Source organism: Periplaneta americana, chromosome 16 (assembly GCF_040183065.1).
Source record: "Periplaneta americana isolate PAMFEO1 chromosome 16, P.americana_PAMFEO1_priV1, whole genome shotgun sequence".
In the NCBI taxonomy this organism is placed as follows: Eukaryota; Metazoa; Arthropoda; class Insecta; order Blattodea; family Blattidae; genus Periplaneta; species Periplaneta americana.
The window spans coordinates 166665167-166690487 of record NC_091132.1 but is presented as its reverse complement, the minus strand read 5'-3'; the positions used below and the strand labels follow the sequence as shown (position 1 = coordinate 166690487).

Below are 25321 nucleotides of genomic sequence, written 5' to 3'. Positions count from 1 at the left end.
ACGATTACTTTTTAGGACCCCTCCAAGATATAAAAGACAGATAAAAGCCTTGATTTCAATAAGATCCGTTGGTCTAGCAGATCTTTCTCTTGAATAAGTTCGTGAACATCTGTTTATATGGAGGTTTGTATTTTCAACAATAACATTTAATATGCTATCATAAAAAAAAAAGAGACCAACAATCGGTAGGAGTCTTGGCCTCTCTAGCACATGGCCTCACACTTGGTAGATGTGTCACAATATTAGACTGCCTTCGGTGGGCAGTGTTGTCTCCATACCGTACCATCTTTAGATTTGAAACCAGGAACTTTGTTCGGGATCTCAAACTGTTGATAATCACCACTCGCCTCACCTTCCTGTTCTGTATCTGTATTGACATCAAACACCTCCACTTCACCATCTTCTTCATTAGTGTCAGAGTCATCATCACAGAGTTCACTATCATTCTCACAGATTACAAAACTCGTCTAGCAAACGCACAACTCATTTTTCATTTTCTTCGTAAGATATTTTAGAAGTATCTAGCAAAGTCAACACTCGTTTTTCATTTTCTTCGTAGGACATTTTTGAAGTATCGTAAGATATATATTAATTAAAAACTAGCAAAATATTTCATATCATCAGTAAACTGAATAATCTGCTGATATTTGAACCAATCAGTTCGTTACTACCACAAATAATTCTTAAGCAATAAAACTTCAAAACGAAGAGAAACAGGTTCCCCCCCCCCCTTTGAGAGTAGTCAGTAAAAGTAATTGTGCCGGGACTGTGAGACTTGGCGCCAGCACTGGATGTTTAACAAATACACTAGTAACGGCAGACTTGATCTCCCTGCTTGCAGTAGGTATAAATGAAACAGTTGATGTTTACGTTTGTGAAGTGACGACTGGAATTAGCTTAGGGTTTAATAAATAGCACAGTTACATTATATGGGTCAATGTTACTTATGTCCCGCCCACTATAGAGACATAGGCCAATTTTACACATACAGTATTTAGTATAACTTCTTGCTTCTTTGACAGGTTAGGTTTGGTTAGTTTAGGTTTCTGTTATAGCATACCTTGGATATACGATTATAGTGCAACATTGGCAGTGATAAAAGTGAAATATTCGTTCAGTGGGGGTTGGATACTCTACATATTCTACATATTGGAATTAACGTGAGTCCAATTTTAGTTTAGAAAAAACGTCTCATAGCTACTTACATTTTTTGAAAATTTTATAACACGGACTGCACCTACCAAATTATGTCTTAAAATTCTAAAAAGAGCAGATATGTCTGCGTTTGTCGAATGCGCATCATTATATTTACGAAAAGGCACTTTTCAATGCCAATAATTTATTTTGTGTGCACAAGGTTTGAATTTTGAAGTAAGAGGGAAAGGGTGCAGTCCGTGTTCTGGAGTTTATCCGAGATTTCTTTCCCATTTTCTGATAACAAGAAGAAGAAGAAAATTCGCCTAGAAAAAAGTAGATCATGATGTAGGTATACTTAGACACAATCTGGCGGTGGCATTCCATACAATGTACAGCAGGTTTTGAAACGTATATATTGAACTAACCACATTTTCGATTATTCAGGAGATATAGGCCTAAATGTTGCCATGACTTCACAAAATGACCCTCGTATATTTGAACGCCACTGTACGTAAACATGACGAACATTAATAAGTGTAAAATTGTCATATAAAGCCGGTATTAAGTGTTCCTTTGTAAAGTATATTACTTAATTGAAGAGAGCGTGAAATCTCCGAGGGAGGGTGAGACATGTAATCCGGGAGAGATATTCCCCTCCGAAACACCCCCTAAATTCATCATTGCAGAAAAGAAAAAAAATATATATATTAAGATTTTTTGCCTGAATTAATTTCTGGTGGCCCATGAACTGTTGTACTTAATAAATGCTGTAACATTGTAGTTATATCTTTTAAAGGCTATTAGTCATGTAACAGTGCCTCTGTTGTGCTTACAGTATCCTCAATCATAGGGAAACATAAAGTGTCTTTTATTTAGGAATTTAAAAACGAGTGGCTGGAAAATATTAGTTTAAAATACTGGATTTTTTAAGTGCTTGAGGACTCGACAGTAGCGACACGTATTTTTTTTTTTTTTCCAGTAGGTATTTTAAAGGCAAAATTTAATGATTTAATTGACCATTGAGAGAGAAATAAACAAGCAAATGAGGTTCAAACATTTAGTTTAACATGTCAAACGAAAACTCGTGTCTACTCGAGAAGGATCTCATTGTATGTTTCAGACATGTGTATGATGCAGTTCCTAATTTCCTGCCAACTATTACTAAAGAAAATCATGTTCCGTATCTTTACAAAGCAGATAATTAGTTCATAACAGGTTTGGAAGTTTTAGCAAATTTGTTGCAAACGTGTCATTAAACCTTTCTTAACATCTTATTTTCTGCAGATGAATGTCAGTCTTATATGTCTGTTTTAGTTGTGATGGATTTGATCAAGACAGAACCGAAGGTCGACCCATTGGCTATACGAATCAGTCACGACAGAGATGCGGAAGACAAGAAGCCTTTATCAGAGGTAAATTGAAATGCATAAGTTAGGCCCGTAGCACACTTGCAGAGTTTTTGCCAGCGAGAAATGTGTTGCGAGAAAGAGGCGAAGAGCCTTCCTCCACACACTTGGCGAGTTCTCGCTATCACAGATTACACCAGGGTTGCCAGATTGGTACAACTAAAAGTAGCGAAAGCTCGCTGAAAAAGTAGCCCAATAAAAATGGCAGATTTATATTTGGCGGATTACATATGTTTAACGGAATCGGAATGTTTTTTTTTCAAGTCTCCTTTATGAGCACTAATTTGAACTTTATAAACTTTACAATCTGCTTTATTGCTGTCGTCTTTCACATCCAGAAGCCAGTTTGAGAATGAAGTGTCATTTAACCATCGGCTATTAAACGTTTTGGTATAAGTTACTTCTCCCACTTTCCTATTTTCAGCAATTACAGAACGAAATAATAAATATTTCCATTTTCAGTATAATCACAAAACAAAATAAATGTATAAAAAGTTATTCACTATCACAATTTAAAAATGTTACTGTATATCACTTCTACAACAAACACAGTTCTCTTAAAATTATTTCACTATAGGATTCAGAATTCAATAATAATTAGCCTACATTATAATTAGGGTACAAAAATGTCAAAAAAGTAATTCTATAATATAACTTATAAACTGTATATTACTTTCACAACAGATCCTAGTTCCTAATTTAAGATTATTGTAATAAACTACATCGGCATTCACAAAAATACTAACGCTTGAAGTGAAGGAAAGACAGGAACTGATTATTATCTGCCTGCAGGCTGCACTTCGCCACTGCATTTCTGCTGGTAGGGTTCAAATCAGAAAAAAACTAGCCCAAAAATAGCCCCGAAAATTTTTGAGTAGCCCAAAAAGTCGCAAGTAGCCCAATGGTAAAAATCAATAGCCAATTAAAATTTCAAGTAGCCCAATTGGCTACTTGTAACCCAATCTGGCAACCCTGGATCACACCTTGCTATGATCATCTATGCACTGCCTTCATGCAGAATACATTTATCTGATTATAGTAATGACTCCTTGGGGGAAATATTATAGGTTATGTATTTACGTATATTGTCGTACTTAAATATATAACCTGTAAGTATATTGTCGTACTTTACAAATTACCTACGATCGCTTTGTTGAATCTGAGTATTCAGATGCTGAGGAAATGGAGTTACATGAACATATTTTGTTCATGAAAAGAAGCAGGCCTAAATTTAAAGCCAGAAATATCTAAAAATCACAGTGTATCTTACGAAAATAAGGGGGGGGGGGGTTTGGACGCTGGTTTCGATTTGAATGATGATACGTTTAGGCGTTAATTCAGGTTCAATGGACCACTTTTTTTTTTTGTCATTCATGATATGATAGAGAATTTTTTGCCATATTCTGATTAAAAATACGTAAACTGTTAAGACATATAGATACATTATTTCAAATGTTTAATCAATACTATTAAATCTCATCAAAATAAAATATAGCCCTATTTATTTTCAGATAATGTGATGTTTATCTCCAGATTTCTTCTTTAAGTTTCGTGTTTTTATAGTTTTCATCCTGTGTATCATATAAATAGGCCTGCGGGTGACATCGTACAAGTTCGATAAGTTTCTGACTGCAATTGTCAGCCATCTTTCCTCATTTTCATATAAAAACAATGCAATTCATCATCACCTGTGATATCTTTTTGTACATTCAATCGTCATAAAGAGTATAAAATATGTCAAACATCTTTGATAAATGTGTCAAGAAAATTTGCTGAGCTACCGATTCCAGCGAGAAACTCGCGCGAGGTTTTTGCCTCGAGCGAGAATCTCTTCCAGTGTGTGTGGACGTCCATTTGAATCCATGTTATCAATTTTTTAATTTTCTCGCAACACCTTTCTCGCTGGCGAAATCTCTTCAAGTGTATTACGGGCCTTAGTGTAAAACATAAGAATATTTTGGGATTTTGGCAATCTCACCCTATATGCTGCAAAGCGAGGATTTTCTATGGCACGTGACACTAGGAGTTTTTTTAGAGAAAAGGAATTGAAAATGCGTCTATAATTTTCACAGGGGAGGTAGTTAGGATGGTAAGAATTCATGTAGGCCATCAGTTGACTTGAAAAACATGTTAGTAAATAGCTAAAAGTTGGAAAGAATTGATCGATGTAGGTCACATAAAAGTGATTATTGAACACGTGAAATAAAGAAGTAGAACACTTCAAGTAGAAGTAGAACGCGAATACCAAAAAAAAACTTAAGAATTATGAGCAAAATTAACCTAACCTAAACCAAGTTGGAGGCGTCAGTGTCATTTGCTGTATAATATCCGTACTTTGTTATGTTTGCTATCATTTCGCATTTCACATTCTTATTTTAGCCATAACATTTGACAAGTTTACCAGGGATACGGCTTATTGGTGTCTTTCTTAATTATATTTGTTTTGAGTCATAATATCGAAATGAGTTTTGTTTTGAGGACTAATATCGTAATGAATTTGTTGGCTTACCTCTGAACACTGTAGATAGTAAACACATGACTTTGAAAGAATGTTTACTATAATTTATTTTATTTTATATTTTGATAGAATTATGTTTGCACAATATCTTTTCTCTTACAAGAAACATATTCAAGGGTTCTGAATAACTCATAATCCACATATTTAAACATGCACTATATTAGGGTGACCAACTCTCTGACATTTCCTGATTCTTCCGTATTTTTCTTTATCATCAGCGCTAAATTTTTTTTGTAATCAAATAATTTATTTAACCTGGTAGAGGCCATCTCTTTCCCTTTACCACAAGATTAAAACTATAATATTGTGATTAAAGTTAAAATTATAATTACAAATAGCATTAAATTTACAATTAGATCTACAATTACAACACATATCGAAGTACTAAAACATTACCCGATTAATAGAAACAAGACCATTTATTGTCCAAGTAAGAGTAAAGAAATAATTATTTACTGAAGTACAAATTAAACATAGACTAAATTATAATAAAAGGATGAAATCACCGTAGATTGAAATATTTTATGCTACAATAAAGAAACCCTATTAGAAGCCATGTCTGAATGAGTCTCAATTACCAGCACTAACCAAGTGTGTAGGAAGTTTGCGCTTGAATTGAATTTTATTTCGAAAGTCTCCGTTGCTAGCAGATAGTCAATTCCCGAGTCTTGGTAGGGCTGTTGTACAACAGGATCAATATGAGGAGGCGCGATGGGCTGGTATTGTTTCCTGGCGAGTACGTGTGCTCATATTATGATGGGATGAAAGATAAGTGAAGCGATATGACTAGTACGAAGGAATGGAGGAGTTAAAGATTTCGAAGAGTAGGAGAATACCCGCCAATATATTTAGATATAAACTGACATTAATATCGAAAGTCAGTCTAGTAGGTAACAATCGATTACAATTCAGTTCCGGTGATTCTGTAATTTTTGGTGTAACTGTATGCACATATGATTGTAAATAATTTTTTTCACTTTCCATAGTAGGATAATACAATTAATTGTTCTGCTGGACCTCTACAAATATGAGTTAAAACTGATAACACGCATATTTTAAAATATTATTGTACTCAATATTGTGACTGAACTCATATTTGTATTATAAATTAAATTGTTAGTTTTATATTATAAATATGAACCATTCTATCAATGAATCCAAGCTTAACATCTACAAAAAATTGGCTAAAACTTGTTGTGGCCTGGTATTTTTGTGATCAGAAGTTGGTCACCCTACATGTATTTTACATAAACTCTTGTCACAATATTTATAAGTAATAAATATGTGTTAGCCATTTGTTACAATAATAAAAGAATCGCTTGAAAATAACACAATAAGAAAGTAATCACTTTTTGGAAATAATTATTTCTTAGTGCCCTCTGCCTTTACCGATGCACTCAAGTACAAATCCAATAAAGCTTTTCATGAAATACACACACATTACTGCTGATATGGCATGAACTTGTCTCCTTAATATTTGTGTTAATATGTCCAAGTTGTAGCAATGACTTTGTTTCATATGTAGAGGAAAGAGTTACAAGTCAACCTGATCTGTACTGCTTGTAAGCCACTTGTTCAATTTATGTTTTGTTCCATAATATCTAGTCTATGCTGCAAGTATTAGTCATGCACTGGTATGCAACCTGCAGCACTTGTAAATACTTCTAACACATTGCATTATATTATTCATGAATCTTGTCTACATGTTCTGCAGGAAGGGAATTCATTGGATCCGCATGTCATTGGGGTAAAGAAGGAACGCATGGACGACAGCTACGATCTTTCATCAGAGATAAAATCTGAGGAAATTATATTGCCAAATGATCTTCCTGTAGTGAAGTGTGAAGCCGAGGTGAGTGGAGCTCCTGGTATGCACTGAATTTCACTCTTCTATTGTTTTACTTGTATCTATTCATCACAGACACCTTCTGTTTTCATTCACGATGACAGCGACTTTTGGTTTATGATAGGGACAATGAAAGATTGCAATAAACTTATTACTTGTTTATTTGTTCCATAATAGCCCAAATATAAACTTCAATACGACTTCAACTTTCAAATTAGATGCTCAACATTTTAACATTTCTCATTAATTGTGCCTACGCACGAGATCCTCATTTATAGAAAGAGGTATCTAACATTACCATCTTGAATATCTCTCAAATGACTGCTACTATTGTACTGCTAGAAATAACTGAAATGCTCTCTCAATTAATATCACTCAATAAAAGAATTGTATTCCAATGGATACCATCCCATTGTGGAATCATGGGATACGAGAATGCGGATGCTTTAGCAAAGAAGGGCAGCACTGCTACTTACAGACCTGTTACTAAATCTACGTATTACTCTGTGGAAAGATTTATTAAATCTACATACTTAGACTTCAACAAACAAAATTTGATAACACAATCTGAAGAGAAAAAATGGAACTCTCTGCATCATAATCCACAGTTAATTCCCGACTTACCACGAAAATCGTCTGTAGCTGCATTTAGATTGGCAATAGGCCATGATTGTTTGGCCAAACACCTGCATAGAATTGGAATATATCAGTCCCCTAACTGCCCATTGTGCAACTCAAACCAAGAAATGGATTCGGAACACCTCAAAATCTGTGCTTCAGTGGCTGGCTATGATAATATCTTTGAAAAATATTGGAGTGCAAGAGGTCAAATGACTTTATTGTCAAACGCCTGGTATTAGAAAACAACAACAACTATTGTACTGTACTGTACTGTACCATGAAATTTAAGGGTAGATATGGGCTCACAAATGAAAAAAAATGTACTTGTTCGTGAGAATTTTAGCAAAGTAATATGTTTCCATCACAAATTTCGTTTTTTTTAATAGATAGAGCAAGGTTTATATTTCCAGTAAAACCAAAACTATATACAAAGGAGACAATGATCTTCTAGTGTCTGCTATGCCATAACCAGTATGCATGTCTTTGGGCTCGATGGTCCTGGATAAGATGATGTCAATGCTGCCACACATTCCTCCAATTAACACTTTGTCGACATTCTGGTCGATGTACGACATCTCTGTACAGTCTTGGGGCAGCTCGTGGCAATGCTATGCATGAACTGTTCATTCCCCATGGGCATCACTGGGACCTGGTGACCATTCCTCCCCGTCTGGTTTTGTACAATATCCGGATTCACTGTTTGAACTGCTGTAGATGGTTGCAGTGACATTTTCTACCATCTGCAGACACAAAGAATTGAGGACCGTTTTTGCAAAACTTGCTAACTTCAAAATTGAGATTTTCATGGATTCGTTAACATAAGGCAGGCCTCTACATGATCAAAGCGTCTTAGTAAAATTGGGTTACTTCTCTTCATTGTAGTGTGTTAAAGTGTGATCGTTTTGTCAAAACTTGCTTTCTGCTATACGTGAGACATACAGCAAAACTTGCTTAGTATAGTGTTTTGTCTCTCCTGTAAAATTTATTTTTTTCAGTTAGCAAGTTTTGCAAACACGGTCCTCAATTGGACTCTGGTGCTCCCTATACTGACTCTTGTACTCGAAAGCAGTAGTCTTGGGTTTATTTTATTCGTCTTGAGATGCCCTTTCTTCCTGTTATGCTCGTCTTCAATTTTGCATTTTTGAATGTTTGAATTTCGTATCATTTTAAAATTTAACAACTTTTCACAACTAGTTTGTGAGACCTCGGGGAGATGCTTACCTCAGTTATAATTTTTCTTTTTTGCATTTATTTCGTTGCTCTCGTTGCCATTGATCAATCAACAACAGAAACTTCTGGGTCAGTTTAGTTCTCACACAGTTATGCAAATGAAATGACCACCAGAATACAGTTTTCGAGGCATGTTTTGCTCTACCTGTCTTGTTGGCATTCAGTGTCCGACAGGATTCATGCAGGTGTCTGTAGTTATGAAACTGTTTTGTCTGCATGGTAGTATATTTTCGTTTCATTGTGTTTTTTAGTCGTAAGTCATACTAGAGAACAATTCTAATGTAACAGTTTTTTTGGACATTGTTACCGAACATTTGGCGACCTATTATGCGGAATACAAAGCCGAACAGTAGTCGTCCATCAAAATTCGGTTTGTTCCATTAATTTGTACAGCGAGAAATATTTTAAAAGACGTCGACCATCTCAACATACACCTGACTTTGTTCATTAAGTTGGTAGTGAAAGCTTCAAAACTCACAAACAAACATTCTGATGGGGGCATATAAAAATGTTGGTTATTTTTTTTCTTCCACCATGTTAACAATGCCAAAGCAAGTGCTTATACAAATTTTCGCCACTCGACCGCAATTACGAAGACTGTAAAAAATAAGTTTTCCTGGGGTCGTTAACAGAAAGAAAACAAAATTTCATGGAAAGATTTATTGGAGCATATACAGCAGTTGTTGATATATTTTTGAACATATTCCCCACTGAAATTGAGACATTTGTCTTACCATGGAATCAACTGTAGTAGCCCTGTGTCGTAGATGTCTGTCGTCTGAGACTGGAACCAGCGTGTGACAGCCATCTACACCTCTCTGTCAATCCCATGATATGACAAATGTCTCTATTCCAGTGGAGAATATGTTGAAACATAGCTAAACAGTTGTATCTGTTCCAGTAAATTTTTTTCTATGAAATTGTGTTTTCTTTCTTTCGAACTTATTTTTTTACGGACCTCGTAATTGCGTTCGACTAGCAAAAATTTGTACAAGCATTTGTTTCAACATTATTAATATGGCGGAAGAAAAGAAAATAACTTTTTCATCTGTCACCTCACAATGCTTTCTTGTCAGTTTCTGATGGTTCTAGTTAGATTGTCAGTTTACTGTCGAAGATTGTACATGATTAATGCTTACTGTTATAAATTTGTGAACTTTACAAATATGGCTTATGAACCGTTGAATTCTTTTTTCTAGCATAAAGCTCTGTGAACTAATTCCTTGAATAATGTCGCTTCATCTCTGTGTTTCATTTATTCTAAATTTCCAGGAAGATTCCTATGACTTGGATTTACGGAAGGAGGAGTTGAATATGAAAATAAAAGTAGAGGAGGAGCAGGAGTGGTAAGTATTTTGTGCTGCTTCTGCTGCAACAACACTACTCTTTCCAGTTCCATCTCGCTTTGCTGTTTCCTTAGCTGTTGTATATAGTGAGGGCCACATAAGAACAGTGTTGCTGTTACCAGATATCACATGGTCATACGTACTAACTGACTTATTTACTTACCATACTTTATGTTGGAAGGTTATTCTAAATAATTCAATAATATTTTCATAGGCAAACTTTACGAGAAAGGGATCAACATGTCAATTATTTTGTCTGGCAATAAGAAATTCATTGCTTTGACTAAAGAATTGACTCACGGGACCTAACCTAAAAATGTATTTTCTTTGACCACATGAAATTATTAGTACTAATTCCGAAAACTTACCTGACTATAGTCTTGAATTATAACCACAACGCAACACGTAAAATAACAATTATGTATTAATATTAAGACTGATATTTATTAATTATTAATACGTTCAAATTTCACTGGCTTCCAGTAACCGTCTCGGAAATCTAGTACAATTTTAATTTCATGGCACTCCAGTACCCACAAAATATATTTCGATATTTGTCTCAGCTGCCAACATACCAGTTACAAAATCACTACCATTTGTTGTATTTGTTAGTATCGAAATTCGGAACGAAGTTGGCAGCAGAAAATTCAACCTGCAAACTAGAAAATCACCACAATCCACTAGCATATGTAGTAATGGGGGAAAAATGGTTAGGTTTCACCCTTACGGTATGAAGTAAGCTGACCTGGACTATAGACTCGGTTTAAGAGGACATTAGCACTTGCGCATGGAACATTAGAAGTTCATACTGTACTGTATGATTACAAAAGAATTGAAGATAGTTAATATATAAAAAACAATCTTGTATTAGGCCTTTTTGGTACTTTTCACAGATTGGTCCTCCCTTCACCCCTCTCTTCCACCCCTCGCAGTCTTGCAGTGTTTCAGTATTTTATATTTCATTTCATTTGATGTGTCATCTTTCCTTTGATATAATTCTATTTGTACATACTTAAACTTACTTCGTGGTTCATTAACCTCTTCTGTACTAGATTTTTTTTGTATTATATTTAATATGTCTCTTCTTATGGGACAGCGTTTCCCTAAAGTTATATATATATATATATATATATATATATATATATATATATATATATATATATATATATATATATAAATTTTTAATTTCACTCAAGATCATTTTCCATGATTTATTTGCTTATTATAAAACTACTTATACATCAGTCGCAAGTGACTCCTGCAACATTCAAAATGTTGGAAATATTAAATAGTAAAATAGTGTTACAAAATTCAGCACGTCTTCACAATATAATCAGTGAAAGCCTTATGACTCTTGTTATATATTATATCATGTTTTAGTTTTCAGTGTTGGTATCAATGCTTCATTTTGTTTTAACCAAATTCACTGTTATGCTTATCCTTATTTTCATCTTAGCATTGCAGTTATCCAAGACAGAATTTTTTCATCTGAATGCACCGATTTTGATTATGAAGAACATATGCATCCAAACCATTCTCTGTCCTCCAAGGAAACTATGAGTGAAAGTTCTAATTATGACAGAATGTTCATAAATGGAGACAGCTTGAAGACACAGTCTTGCAGTGAAACAGGCGACAGTACAAATAAATGTAATGTTTGTGGTAAAGTTCTAGCTACTTCCTCATCCCTCACATGCCACATGCAAACTCATACAAGTGACAAGAAATTGAAGTGTAATATTTGTGGCAAATGTTTTCCGTTATCTGGTACTCTGAAAAGACATTTACTGGCGCACACAGGCGAGAAGCCATTTAAATGTGATATTTGTGATAAGGTTTTCTCGTTAGCGTGTAGTCTCAAAGAGCATATACGCGTTCACACAGGTGAGAAGCCATTCAAATGTAATGTTTGTGGCAAGTCTTTTAATGTTTCGAGCAATCTAAGATCTCACGAACGTATGCACACGGGCGAAAAGCCTTTTAAGTGCCATATATGTGAAAAGAGTTTCTTGGGATCTAGTAATCTTAGGAGGCATCTACGGGTACATACAGGTGAGAAACCATTCACGTGCAAAATTTGTGGTAAAAATTTCACGCAGTCCGGAAATTTAAAGATTCATTCGCGCGAGCATACTGGCATCAAACCATTCAAATGTGATGTTTGTGGACTTTGTTTTTCGCAGTCAGGAAACTTAAACATGCACAAACGCCTGCATACTGGAAACAAACCGTTCATTTGTGATATTTGTGGAAAGTGTTTTACACGGTTGTCACACTTAAACAGGCATGCACGCCAACATACTGCCTAGAATTGAATCGGATTATCTGGAAACTGAAGTAATAGTTTGTGTCTGTGTAAATTGTTCCTCGTTATCAGTACATCATACGGCACATATGTGCATACACAAGTTAGAACAAAATTCTGTAGCTCTGGTGTGTAATTCTAAAAGAACCCAACAAGACCTGTGAACATAAGAATTAATTGTACACCTACCAAGTGAGAGAGAGGAATGTAAGTCATGAACTGGAAGTGATATGACGTATTCGTTTGACTGCAATTTATTAGTATTTCTTATAAAGTTGTCTTTGATATAAAATTATGTTATGTAAATTAAAAATTGCATAATTATTGTATTAGTCATAAACCTACTAAATTATTTAATATAATTTCCCCTAATAAATTTCATGAAGGTAGTGCAGCTATATTACAAGATCTTAACAAATATCATTAGATAGCGATTCTAGGAAAAAATGTCATTACACGTTTCTGTGCATATATCTTCAATCATATCATTTCAGTGCTATAAATGGAAAGCATATTTATTATTATTATTATTATTATTATTATTATTATTATTATTATTATTATTATATAACATCTAAGCATCAGACAGTTTGAAGCATTTTCATCTATAGTCTATCTTGTCTTCCTAATACAGCTGCCCATTATTATCAATTTTACTACTACTACTACTATTATTATTATCATTATTATTATTATCATCATCATTATTACTATTATTATTATTACTCTTACTGTTATTATGATTATATTATTATTATTATTGGCCCACACCTGTGGAGAAACGGCTAGTGCGTCTGACCACGAAACCAGGTGGACCAGGTTCGATTCCCAGTCGGAGCAAGTTACCTGGTTGAGGTTTTTTCCGGGGTTTTTCCTCAACCCAATATGAGCAAATGATGGGTAACTATCGGTGCTGGACCTCGGATTCATTTCACTGGCATTATCACTTTCACCTCATTCAGATGCTGAATAACCTAAGCTGTTGATAAAGTGTCGTAAAATAAGCTACTAAAAATATTATTATTATTATTATTATTACAGGGAAAAACCAACATATGCTCCTTTTATATGTATCGAAATATATTCGCTGTTACAAACCTTACACTTGCCAAAATATTAGTTTTTTTTTCATGTCCGGACCTATATTTTTAAGTAATCTAATTTGAATTTAATGTTATTATTTAGGACTATAAGAAAAATAGTTACTAGGTAAGGATAAAATTTTACAAGTGATGTTAATTTTCTAAAGTAGGAACTTTTTCGTCCTGCCTCCAATTGAAGTAATACTTGGGACTTTTATATGAGATCGTTAGATGTCCTGCCAAATCTGGTAAACCTGGTTGAAGTTGTATTTCATTACATGGTCAGTAATGTGTATGCTGCTCTGAATTTTCTCTGAGTGTGTCCCTGCCACTGTTAAACTCTCTGCTCAAACTGCGGTAGCATATATAATGGAGGCTGGGGTACAATTACTAAGTTCCTTAACCAGCTTCGAAAGTAAAGTTTCCAAGGAGATACCTTCCATGTCTAGCCTAACTACGATAACATAAATTCCACTGCCATTGTTCAGAGTGGTAACCAAAACTAGAAACAGGTACAATGATTTGATTCCTTTATATAACCTAGTCCTCGATAGTTAAATTATGAACTGGAATAGCAGCAAGGTAGCTTTTAACGTTTAGCCCAATTTCTCACTGCAAATTTGTTATCGTTTTGTAAAAGTTCTAATAAAATTGGCAAATTTATCTTTCTTACAAAATTGGGTCAATGTTGAGTATCCACCGCCCACTAAACGAGCGTTGAGCGACTTCCGCCGATTTTGGAATAGACACCGACGCACTTAGGTTAGGTTAGTTTAGTTTAGGCTTTTATTATCCCCTCAAGATGAAGGTGAAAGCGATTGAATGTGATTTTTTGTTTTCTATGTTGGCAGTTCAAGTGCGTCGGTGTCTATTCCAAAATCGGCGGAAGTCGCTCAACGCTCGTTTCACCTACACAAGCAACAAGTTATACTAAATGTTTAGGATTAGTGTAAAATTGGCCTATGTCTCCTATAGTGGGCGGGACATAAGTAACATTCACCCAAAATTGCTTGACTGAGTAGCCTAATGAAATGAAAGAAAAAAATCGGGTGTGGCCCTGTCGGGGACACGGCTATATGTAAATACGTATTGCTTAAATCGATAGCTCTAGATGAGAACTTTCCTTTGGCATCAAAATCAGCGCGGAAACATATTTGAGGCACGAGATCTACTGCCCTGAAATGTTTAACTCCCCAAAATGCCTTCCGTGTTCTCACCCGCGCATGCGCGACGCCAACTCAAGGTCATGCTCGCATTGTAGTCTACCCGATCCAACAAGAGATCTTTTATTTCAGTCGTGTTATTAGTCACGAAGTTGTAGTGTTGGAATGGATCAATCATAACGCGTACATCGCCGCTTCCGTCCTGATACCCCAAGTGTCCTCATTTTAAAGACGTATTCAAGTGAAATAATTTATTACCAAATGAATACCGGTACAAAAATGGTCTCATTCTCCACTTATTTATTGCTCATTCTGTAATTCTTGCATCATTGTACACTACAAAATATAGAGAAAAAAAAAAGTCGTCACGGCAGCCGTGATCTCCCTGCTTTCTGTACATACCGCTGAAACAGTTGATGTTTACGTCAGCAAAGTGTTATATGCTGGACTGGAATTAGCTGAGAGCTCAATGAACAGCTCAGCTACAATATCTAGATACACCAATATTTTACAGTTATTCAGATCTTGTATATTTGTTACGTGCATAATCTACATATTGGATTAACGTCAGTCCTATTTTACTTTAGAAGAAACGTCTTACAGGTATTTACTACATTGTTTTTCGTCTCATAGTATTTAGTATTATCAGTTGTAGTAGTTTATCGACACTATTTTTTATGCGATGCGATAACGAGGTACCTTATTTTTTTAATAAGAAGAACGTACGCCTAGAAAAGTAGATGGAGAGGTAGTTATAGTTCTGTTTGTTTCTACCAAATATTTATTATTCTGTGTTAAATAAGAGGTATACGAGTTAATTAATTCTATCACAGAAAGTAACATTTCTATAATGTTCGGTAAAAGGTTCAGAGTCTGTTCTATTTTGTAGCTGTACCTCTGTTTGTGACGTAAATGGTGGAGAGAATGAGTAAAATGTGAAGAAGATACAGAAATTCGTTTACTCCCTTTTACGCTTCTCTTGAATTATCGTATGGCAAGAAAGGAATAATGTTGAATTGACAACTTTTACTCCTCATGGGATAACTACAAGAGGGTGGTTGAAAGTGTGAAACCAATAGCAAAAGAAGCAATATTTCAGATCTTAACTTGGTCAATCTATGTAAAAGGAAACATAAAAATGGGGTCAATTAAAGAAATAAAGCTTTGATTCTTTTATCATTGTTTTAAATATTATTAAATGTTATTAGAGATATTAATTTAAAATGTTTAATACTAGTATACTGACGTTCAAAGATACTTGACCCCTACTAATAGATAATGATCAATATTTTATGTAATTGCGGTTTCTGTAATTGGATTTCCCTGTAGTTATTACTTCTATGAACAGATGGCGAAGAAAACAGCCAGTGTAGCCAGCAGTGCAATATATAATTTTACCCGCATTACAGAATTCAAAATGTCATCTCCCGATAGTGATTGTAAAAGCCACTAGGTTTAACGGGAAACGATACTATGAATTATAAAAATAAGTGACACTTAATCTACAACATCATTATCCCCAATACTTTTTTACCCGTCCCAATAATAGTATCATCTCTTGAGAACTAACGGAACTAATTCAGTGGTCGTCCATTTGTTATATCTTTGGTTCTGACATCTCATGGTTAGAAAGCTCGCTTACACGAATATAAACAATGTAGGTTAGGTCAGTGTAAGTGAAACATGATGATTATGAATAAGTAGCTAACCTTTTAAGTGAAATTGTCACATAAAGTCGGTGTTACGTGCTCTTTTGTAAAGTATATTACTTAATTGAAAAAAGCATGAAATTTCTAATGGGAGGATATTCCCCTTCGAGACCCCCCCCCCCACCACCTGAATTCATCCCTTGAGGAGGGTAAAATAAATTATAGAGTTCTTTTGTCTGAATTAATAACTGGTGGTCCATCAACTGTTGTAGTTGATCAGCAATTGATATAACATTACACTGCAGTTATTAGTCTTTTAATGGATTAGTCTACGTGTTAGTGCCTCTTTTGTGATTACAGTATCCTAATCGTGGAGAAACATAAAATGCTTTTGATTCAGAAGTATAGAAATGAGTGGGTGGAAAGTATTAGTTTAAAAGAATGGCTTTTAGAAGTGCGTGAGGACTCGACTATAATGAGATGTAAATTTTGCCAACATTTTGGTAATATTTTAATGATTTAATTGACCATTGAGAGACAAATAAAGATGCAATTGCGATTCATTCATTTAGTTTATCATGTCAAACGAAACATCAAAATGGAAAGAAAACTGATACTAACTCATCTTTGTTTCGGTGTTGATTCTTAATTAATTTATCTCCGATTCGTGTTACATAACTTATTATGTTTATGATTTTGACTTTATATTACAATGTTCGATATTAAGATAGCAAAACATAGAATTGTTTATGTCCTCAGTCCCCTTTACTGAATTATGATAAGTCTTCTAGGTAATTTTAATATGAAATCTGACGTCTTAAATACACACGACGATGTTTACAAATTTTTCAGTAGTTCAAGCACCGTTGTGACAGTGTTCTACGTTAATTCTCCCTCATTGATTGTTAAAAATAATAAAACACATCCCGAGGGTTAGTACGCTTCAGTGATGCGTACACTCGCATCTACACAAACACACTGCCAAATTCTTCCATACAGGAGGAGGACCTCATTGTATGCTTCAGGCGTGTACATGTTGCAGTCGTAATTCCCTGCCAACTAATACTAAAGAAGATAATGTTCCGTGTCTTTACAAAGCAGATAATTATTTCATAACAGGCTTGAAAGTTTTAGCAAATATATTGTAAACGTGTCATTAAGCCTTTATAAACACCTTATTTTCTGCAGATGAATGTCAATCTTATATGTCTCTTTCAGTTGTGATGGATTTGATCAAGACAGAACCCAAGGTTGACCCATTGACTATACGAACCAGTCATGACAGAGATGTAGAAGACATGAAGCCTTTATCTGAGGTAAATTGAAATGCATTGTGTGACAAAGAGTATAAAATGTAAGACCTTTCTGCCATCAGTCCTACGTCATTACAATGATAGTGCTACACTATGTCGCTGCACGTGGTTTTAAATGGAAGTTCTCCTCCTAACTCGATGGATACGAGATCTCTACGCCATCTGGTGGCGAAGAGTCTTGCGCGAATCGACATTTTAGTCTCCTCTCTACCGTGCCGCTACCAGTTGCTTGAGATGGCTGAAGAAACAAAAGAAAAATATTTCCTTCATTCAACTAGTAGAGCAATATCCATGTCTATAGTCGACCTGGTTGGCAAGTTGGTATAGCGCTGGCCTTCTATGCCAAGGTTGCGGGTTCGATCCCGGGCCAGGTCGATGGCATTTAAGTGTGCTTAAATGCGACAGGCTCATGTCAGTAGATTTACTGGCATGTAAAAGAACTCCTGCGGGACAAAATTCCGGCACATCCGGCGACGCTAATATAACCTCTGCAGTTGCGAGCGTTGTTAAATAAAACATAACATTTAACATCCATGTCTATACAACCATCATTTGGCAGAATACTCGAGGAGAGATTTTACAACAGACAGAAGCTTCAATTAGAATAATTGCAGTTGTTATTTTATAAACAAAATAAAATAATCACAAATAGAAACAGAGAGAGAAAACAAAAGAAGTGGAAATAAATTGAAGGAGATTGAGACAGAGAGAGAAGGGAGGACCAATTTTATATACTTCCAATCCTTAACTAAATATATATATTTAGTTAAGGATTGGAAGTCTGTCATTTTGGAAGCTTTCAATATCAATCATCCTCATTTACTGCATAATGTAAAATCAGAAATCTCAATCCAAAATGTTACATACTGTATCTAATAAAATAGTCGGCCTGGTTAGTGCAGTTGGTACAGAGCTGCCCTCTTATGCCCGAGGTTGCGGGTTCGATCCCAGGCCAGGTCGATGGCATTTAAGTGTACTTAATTGCGACAGGCTCATGTCAGTAGATTTGCTGACATGTTAAAGAACTCCTGTGGTACAAAATCTTAACAAAGACCTTGAATCTATATCTGCATGGGACAGAAAGTTTGGTCTGACTCTCAATGCAAGAAAATCACAAGCAATCCTAGTGGGACATCAATGTCTATTATGCGATATTACTTCTGCTCTTCCAGTCAATTTAAACGACACAATAATCCCTTTTGCTTCCTGTGTTAAAAACCTTAGAGTTTACTTTGATACGCATTTAAACTGGAATAACCAAGTAATCCATATTACCAAAAAAGTGCTTTCCATACTACATTCCTTAAGCAGCATTCGAAAATTCCTTCCGCTATCACTCAAGCGAATACTAGTGGAAACACTAGTAATGCCCCACTTCGATTATTGTGATTTTCTACTGACTGACCTCAATGTCAACCAGTCACAAAAATTACAATATGTTCATAATTCTTGTGTTTGCTTCGTCTGCGATGTCCGTTGCGCTGACCACATTACCCCATCCTTTCAAACTCTAAACTGGCTACGGCTTAACGAACGTAGAAATTTTCATTCTCTTGTTCTCCTTTTCCAAGTCCTTCACACTTCTACACCTACCTACCTTGCCTCCCGTTTCAGTTACCTATAATCATATCATAATCTCTTCACACGCACGCAAAATAGCCGCATACTAGCCATACCAACACACAAGACATCATCGTATTCATCATCATACACAATCTCGCTCTCGCACTTGTGGAATACCCTACCCAGTGACATCAGAGACTGTCGGAATTTAGTAGCGTTCAAAAGCAAACTTATTAAGTATTTTCTTACTGCGTAGAGTAGGTTTAATTTTTACTTCATCAATAAAAGAAATGCTTCTCTCTTCTTAACTTTTACAATAAACTGTCTACTACTTACTACTACTACTTACTGGCTTTTAAGGTACCCGGAGGTTCATTGCCGCCCTCACATAAGCCCGCCATTGGTCCCTATCCTGAGCAACATTAATCCAGTCTCTACCATCATTTCCTACCTACCTTAAATCCAGTTTAATATTATCCTCCCATCTACGTCTCGGCCTCCCCAAAGGTCTTTTGCCCTCCGGCCTCCCAACTAACACTCTATATGCATTTCTGGATTCGCCCATACGTGCTACATGTCCTTCCTATCTCAAACGTCTGGATTTTATGGTCCTAATTATGTCAGGTGAAGTATACAATGCGTGCAGCTCTGTGTTGTGTAACTTTCTCCATTCTCCTGTAACTTCATCCCTCTTAGCCCCAAATTTTTCCTAAGAACCTTATTCTCAAAAACCCTTAATCTCTGTTCCTCTCTCAAAATGAGAGTCCAAGTTTCACAACCATACAGAACAACCGGTAATATAACTGTTTTATAAATTCTAACTTTCAGATTTTTTTGACAGAAGACTAGATGACAAAAGCTTCTCAACCGAATAATAACAGGCATTTCCCATATTTATTCTGCATTTAACTTCCTCCCGAGTGTCATTTATGTTTGTTACTGTTGCTCCAAGATATTTAAATTTTTCCACCTCTACAATAAACTGTCTAGCTTTTATTAATCATTTAATCTTTTAGTACTTTGATTTTTATTGTATTTGTAAATTTAATATTAATTGTAATTATAATTGTAATTGTATTCTTAATATTGTAGTTGTAATCCCCTGGTAGAGGGGAAGAGAAGGCCTGATGGCCTAATCTCTACCAGGTAAAATAAATAAATAAATAAAATTGCAGCACACTGACGACGCTGATAATAACTCGTCATTTGCGAGCGCCATAAAATAAAACACAACATATAACATCTAATAAAATAAAATCACAGGCTGAAGTGCACAATACCGGAGTGGGCAGTAATTGCGTAAAAGACACCAGCTCTTCACATAATTATGTCACTTTTGAACTACTCTTACGTGTCGTTGGCATTACAGTTAACACTGATACTCTTATCTATGTTTATTATGCATTATGTTGGTTTTTGACTGTTTAGGCATTGTATAGAAGGGTTATGGCGAAGGTATCTTGGAGGCAGCTGGTGGCTTGCCCCTCCCCACTATAAGTAGGTTATTTTACGACGCTTTATCAACAGCTCAGGTTATTTAGCATCTGAATGAGATGAAGGTGATAATGCCGGTGAAATGAGTCCGGGGTCCAGCACCGAAAGTTACCCAGCATTTGCTCATATTGGATTGAGGGAAAACCCCGGAAAAAACCTCAACCAGGTAACTTGCCCCGACCGGGAATCGAACCCAGGCCACCTGGTTTCGCGGCTAGACGTGCTAACCATTACTCCACAGGTGCGGACTCCCCACTATAAGCCCCGGCTGTATTGTATATATGCAACTGCAGGTAGAGGAAACATTAACACACAAATATATATATATATATATATATATATATATATATGTAATATGTCATTTTAGTACTAATCTTATATCTAATTCGCACTCTTCATTCGAACTGTTGAATTGTCAGTGTGAAGTTTTGAAGTAATAAACATTACATGAATCGATAAATTTATATCGACAGTTGAAATAGATGAAAATATATATTATCAAAGGTATATCTTGTATTGGATTTTAAGATTAAATTTTTCAACGATCTTGTGCTCTACTGGTTATAATGAGAGACTACTAAGCAGAAAGTTTCTGGATCGATTCCCGATGATTCCAATATGATAATGTGGTAAGTATAATTAATTTATATATGTGTTCATATAAGATATGAAAGTGGAGTGAAGATAGTAGGAAGTGAGTAAAAAGAGAGAATAAGAGAAGAATTTTTTATTCTCCAGCCCTTTACTTCCATAATCCCCATACGACACTTGAGTTAATGCATATGAGAAAATCTGGTAGCTTCTGTATTATGCACGTGTTTCAAATTATATATGGAACATAATCTCAACAAATGTGAATTTCTATGATATATCAGTAGTGAAGCGTGACACAATTTTTGGGTAAGCTGGGGTTCGGAAATAGTGATCTAGGCCGTGCTTTGCAACGCTAAAAGGTAACCAAAACGCGGAAACGCTCCTGTTTTTAATTAATTAATTTCTAAATTGATCTAATCCCTGCTACGAAAATGTTTAGGAAAGCTCATCTTACCCTGCCTACCCTGACGCTTCGCCACTGATTGATATAATGTGTTTCTTGGAGTCAGTAAAATGTTGATGGCTTCTTGAATTAGATTTTCTTTAATTTAATTTAAAATGTCCGTGTTATTTGTAAGTGATGTTAACTTAAATGAAACCTGGTTTGTGCTTCACCATGTACTGTATATGAACTTTTGACATAATATTGATGAATAATAAATATGTGTTTGCCATTTGTTACAAAAGAAAAGAATCACATGAAAATAACATAGTAACAAAATAATCACTTTTTGGAAATAATTCTTTACCAGTGCCCTCTGCCTCCGCCGATGCACTCATGTACAGTCTTAGAAAAAAGTTTTGCCACACAGATACTTTATGTCCCAGAAAGGAGGCATTGCACATGATCAGAGCATGAGCTACCTGGTTCACAAGAGAATGATTAGTTTCTAAGTCTCTATATATGCAAAGAAGCTTTTCATGAATAGACACGCATTGCTGCTGATATGGCATGAAATTCGTCCCTAATCCTCTGTGTTAATATGTCCAAGTTAGCTGGTCGTGTAACAATGACTTTGTTTCATATGTAAAGGAAAAATTTACAAGCCAACCTGACCTGTACTGCTTTTAAAGCCACTCGTTCAATTTATACAGTAAAGTCGATAAGACGCTGTCCAAGGAACCACATGTAAACCACATATTAACCAAGACCACGTATTAGACGGATATACAAATTTTGACTTATATACAATATCTATTAGCTGGAATTAAAACAGACTTTAGTGCAAACCCTCGTACTACCACTGTTTGACTATTGCGACGTAATACTTACACACTTGACAACTGACCTTTCGAACAAGCTGCAGCGTGTGCACAATATGCGTGTCAGATTCATCAGCAATGCTCATAAATTTGACCACATTACACCCTCGTTCAAATCTTTATCCTGGCTGCAACTTAGTAACCGTAGAACACTTCATTCGCTGTCTCTTCTATTTCGAGTTCTCCACACTTCTATTCCAAATTATCTTCATTCCCAGTTTAACTACTTATCCTTCAATCACAATCTAAACACCAGGTCACAGGAGAGCCAAATCCTGGCAATTCCTGCCCATGGAACATCCCACTATTCATCCTCTTTTACTGTCTCAACCTCCCGTGAATGGAATTCTCTACCTCAGAAGATTAGGGGCTGCTAGACAATAACCACTTTCAAGAAAAGGCTAAACGATTTCTTACGGGCGCAGTCAAATTAAAGTTATAATTGTGATCGAGTTTAATAATTTAATTTAATTTAGGTACGACTATTATTATTATTATTATTATTATTATTATTATTATTATTATTATTATTACTACATAATTATTATTACTACAAAATTATTTTATTGGAGTTGTAAAGATAAAACGAATTGTCATTGTATTATATTGTATTGCTTTGTATTGTATTGTTTTGTATTGTATTGTATTAATTATGTTATATTAATAGCAATGTAGTAATTTTCTATCATACTGGTTGAGTAGAACAGAAGGCCGCATTGCCTTAACTCTGCTAGTTAAAAATAAACCACTATTATTATTATTATTATTATTATTATTATTATTATTATTATTATTATTATTAGCATATTTCTTTATTGAAATACATTATTCATGAAAGATAAGACATTATGTAATTACTGTACTGTACGTCAAAGACATTTACAATATGTACTGTACTTAATTATTTCGAAAAGAGTCATTTATAGTTGTTTGCCATGTGCGTGTTCTCCAGTCCTCACGTTTACCACACTTCACTTTCCTGCGCTCACATCCTCCCGACGTCGCAGCTGCAGTGATTTAGTAGCGATTTTTATTATCATCCTTAATATCGTTGATGGGATTCCTAATGAATCAGAGAGTTGTTTCTGATTAAGAGTACTGTTTTCATCATAGCCTATTTTCGTAAGATTTCCAATCTTTCCTACACAGCGCATTTTTTTTAACACTCATTGTAATCACACTCACAGACACTTCAATACACTAAAGGACAACAAAACTGTCCAAGCAAAAATTTCCATTCAGTGGTCAAAATGTTCCATTGCTGTTACAGTACATTGCTGAAAATTACATCGAAAATATTCCACAAAAATAGCGTATTATGCGGGACTTGAGCGCAACAAATGGGGTATTTTATGAACGCTTTATACCGTATTTACTCGAATATTTCACGCACTTTTTTCCCGCAATTTCGATCTATAAATTAAGGGTGCGTGAATTAAGCGAGGAATTTCACAAGCTGGTATTTTTAAGGGTAAAAATGACAAAACTACGCAGTTCCCTTACATATCCTAGTAACTTGTCTTCAAGATCAGGGAATTTTCCACTTTTTGGCCCACGAAATGCTTTCCTTGATGCTTTTGTTTCTTGAAGAGCTTGTTTTTGTTTCCTCCAGTAGCGAATATTAAATTCTGGAACTGTGAATTCACGTCCAGCTGCTCTGTTGCCTTGTGTTTCTGCATACGCAATAACTTTTAATTTGAAGGACGTAGTATGACTCGAATATCGGGAGTTACCATTCATTGTTAAAACTTTTAACAGACGGCTTTTGACAGGTTTCCCTTTCCGAGTCTCAAACTCAACTGATGCGATCCAACACAAAGCTTTCAAACCACCCCCATTCAAATGGTAGGGGGAGGTCAATACCCTATACCGGTATTTTTAAAGGACTTTCATAGACGAGAAGGGTGCGCCTGTAGCAGGTAGCTGTCCGGTCCCAAATACCGCTATGCACTCTCTCGTTACGGCATTTAAGATACCGTACATTCAGGTCTCCTTAACATAACACACCTCATTACTTCAAGTTTCAGTATGTACTTGTTACAGTATTTCACGAATATTAAATGCGTGAAATATACGAGAAAATTAATTTATTAAATTATATAGTAAATAATTTACGTGCGTGAAATATGCGATGGCGTGAATTACGCGAGTAAATACGGTATATGAAATGTGGAGGGACTGGAAAGAAAGTGTATTACACGGAATAGCATAATAAGCGGTTGCGTCTTATCGAGGTTTTACTGCATTTTCATAATCTCTATCCTGTGCTACAAGTATTAGTCTTTCCCTGGTATGCAAGCTGCAGCACTTGTAAAGACTTCTAATACACTGCATTATATTATTCATAAATGTTGTTTCCATGTTCTGTAGGAAGGGAATTCATTGGATCCACACATTACTGGGGTAAAGATGGAATGCTTGGAAGACAGCTATGTCCTTTCATCAGAGATAAAATTGGAGGAAAATATATTCCCAATTAATTTTCCTGTAGTGAAGTGTGAAACCGAGGTGAGTGGAGCTCATATTGTACATTGAATTTTCTTCTTCCAATGTTTTACTTGTATCTGTTCATCACAGACATCTTCTGTTTTCCACTGCGATAACAGTAACTTTTTATGGTAGGAACAATGAAAATGTATGCAATAATTTTTTTTCCCCCTTTTTCCTTTGTACCGTAATAACCCAAAAATAAAAGGCAATATGACTTTAACTTTCAAATTTCATGCTCATCCTTTCTGTATTTCTCGTTAATTTTGGCTGTGCAAGGGATCTTCATAGAGAATGAAGCATC

At 35.3% G+C, this 25321-nt stretch overlaps 2 protein-coding genes across 6 annotated transcripts in view; both read left to right on the top strand.

Moving 5' to 3' along the window:
* The first annotated feature begins 840 nt into the window (after nucleotides 1–840).
* On the top strand, nucleotides 841–12828 carry LOC138691806 (zinc finger protein 235-like). The gene is made up of 5 exons (XM_069814253.1): nucleotides 841–1160; nucleotides 2452–2549; nucleotides 6776–6913; nucleotides 10031–10104; nucleotides 11561–12828. The coding sequence occupies exons 2-5, from the start codon at nucleotides 2457–2459 to the stop codon at nucleotides 12411–12413; spliced, it is 1158 nt and encodes a 385-aa protein (XP_069670354.1). The 5' UTR covers nucleotides 841–1160; nucleotides 2452–2456; the 3' UTR covers nucleotides 12414–12828.
* A 1762-nt stretch (nucleotides 12829–14590) lies between these two features.
* The window catches only part of LOC138691803 (zinc finger protein 664-like), a 53945-nt gene continuing 43214 nt past the window's right edge, over nucleotides 14591–25321 (top strand). For 4 of the 5 annotated variants that reach the window (XM_069814231.1, XM_069814230.1, XM_069814234.1 and 1 more), the window contains exons 1-3: nucleotides 14591–15257; nucleotides 17522–17619; nucleotides 24901–25038. In XM_069814231.1, coding sequence (XP_069670332.1) covers nucleotides 17527–17619; nucleotides 24901–25038 — 231 coding nt within the window. In that variant the 5' untranslated portion in view covers nucleotides 14591–15257; nucleotides 17522–17526. Of the gene's footprint in view, nucleotides 15258–17521; nucleotides 17620–24900; nucleotides 25039–25321 lie in introns of those variants that run through there. The other variant, XM_069814233.1, reaches the window with a different exon arrangement.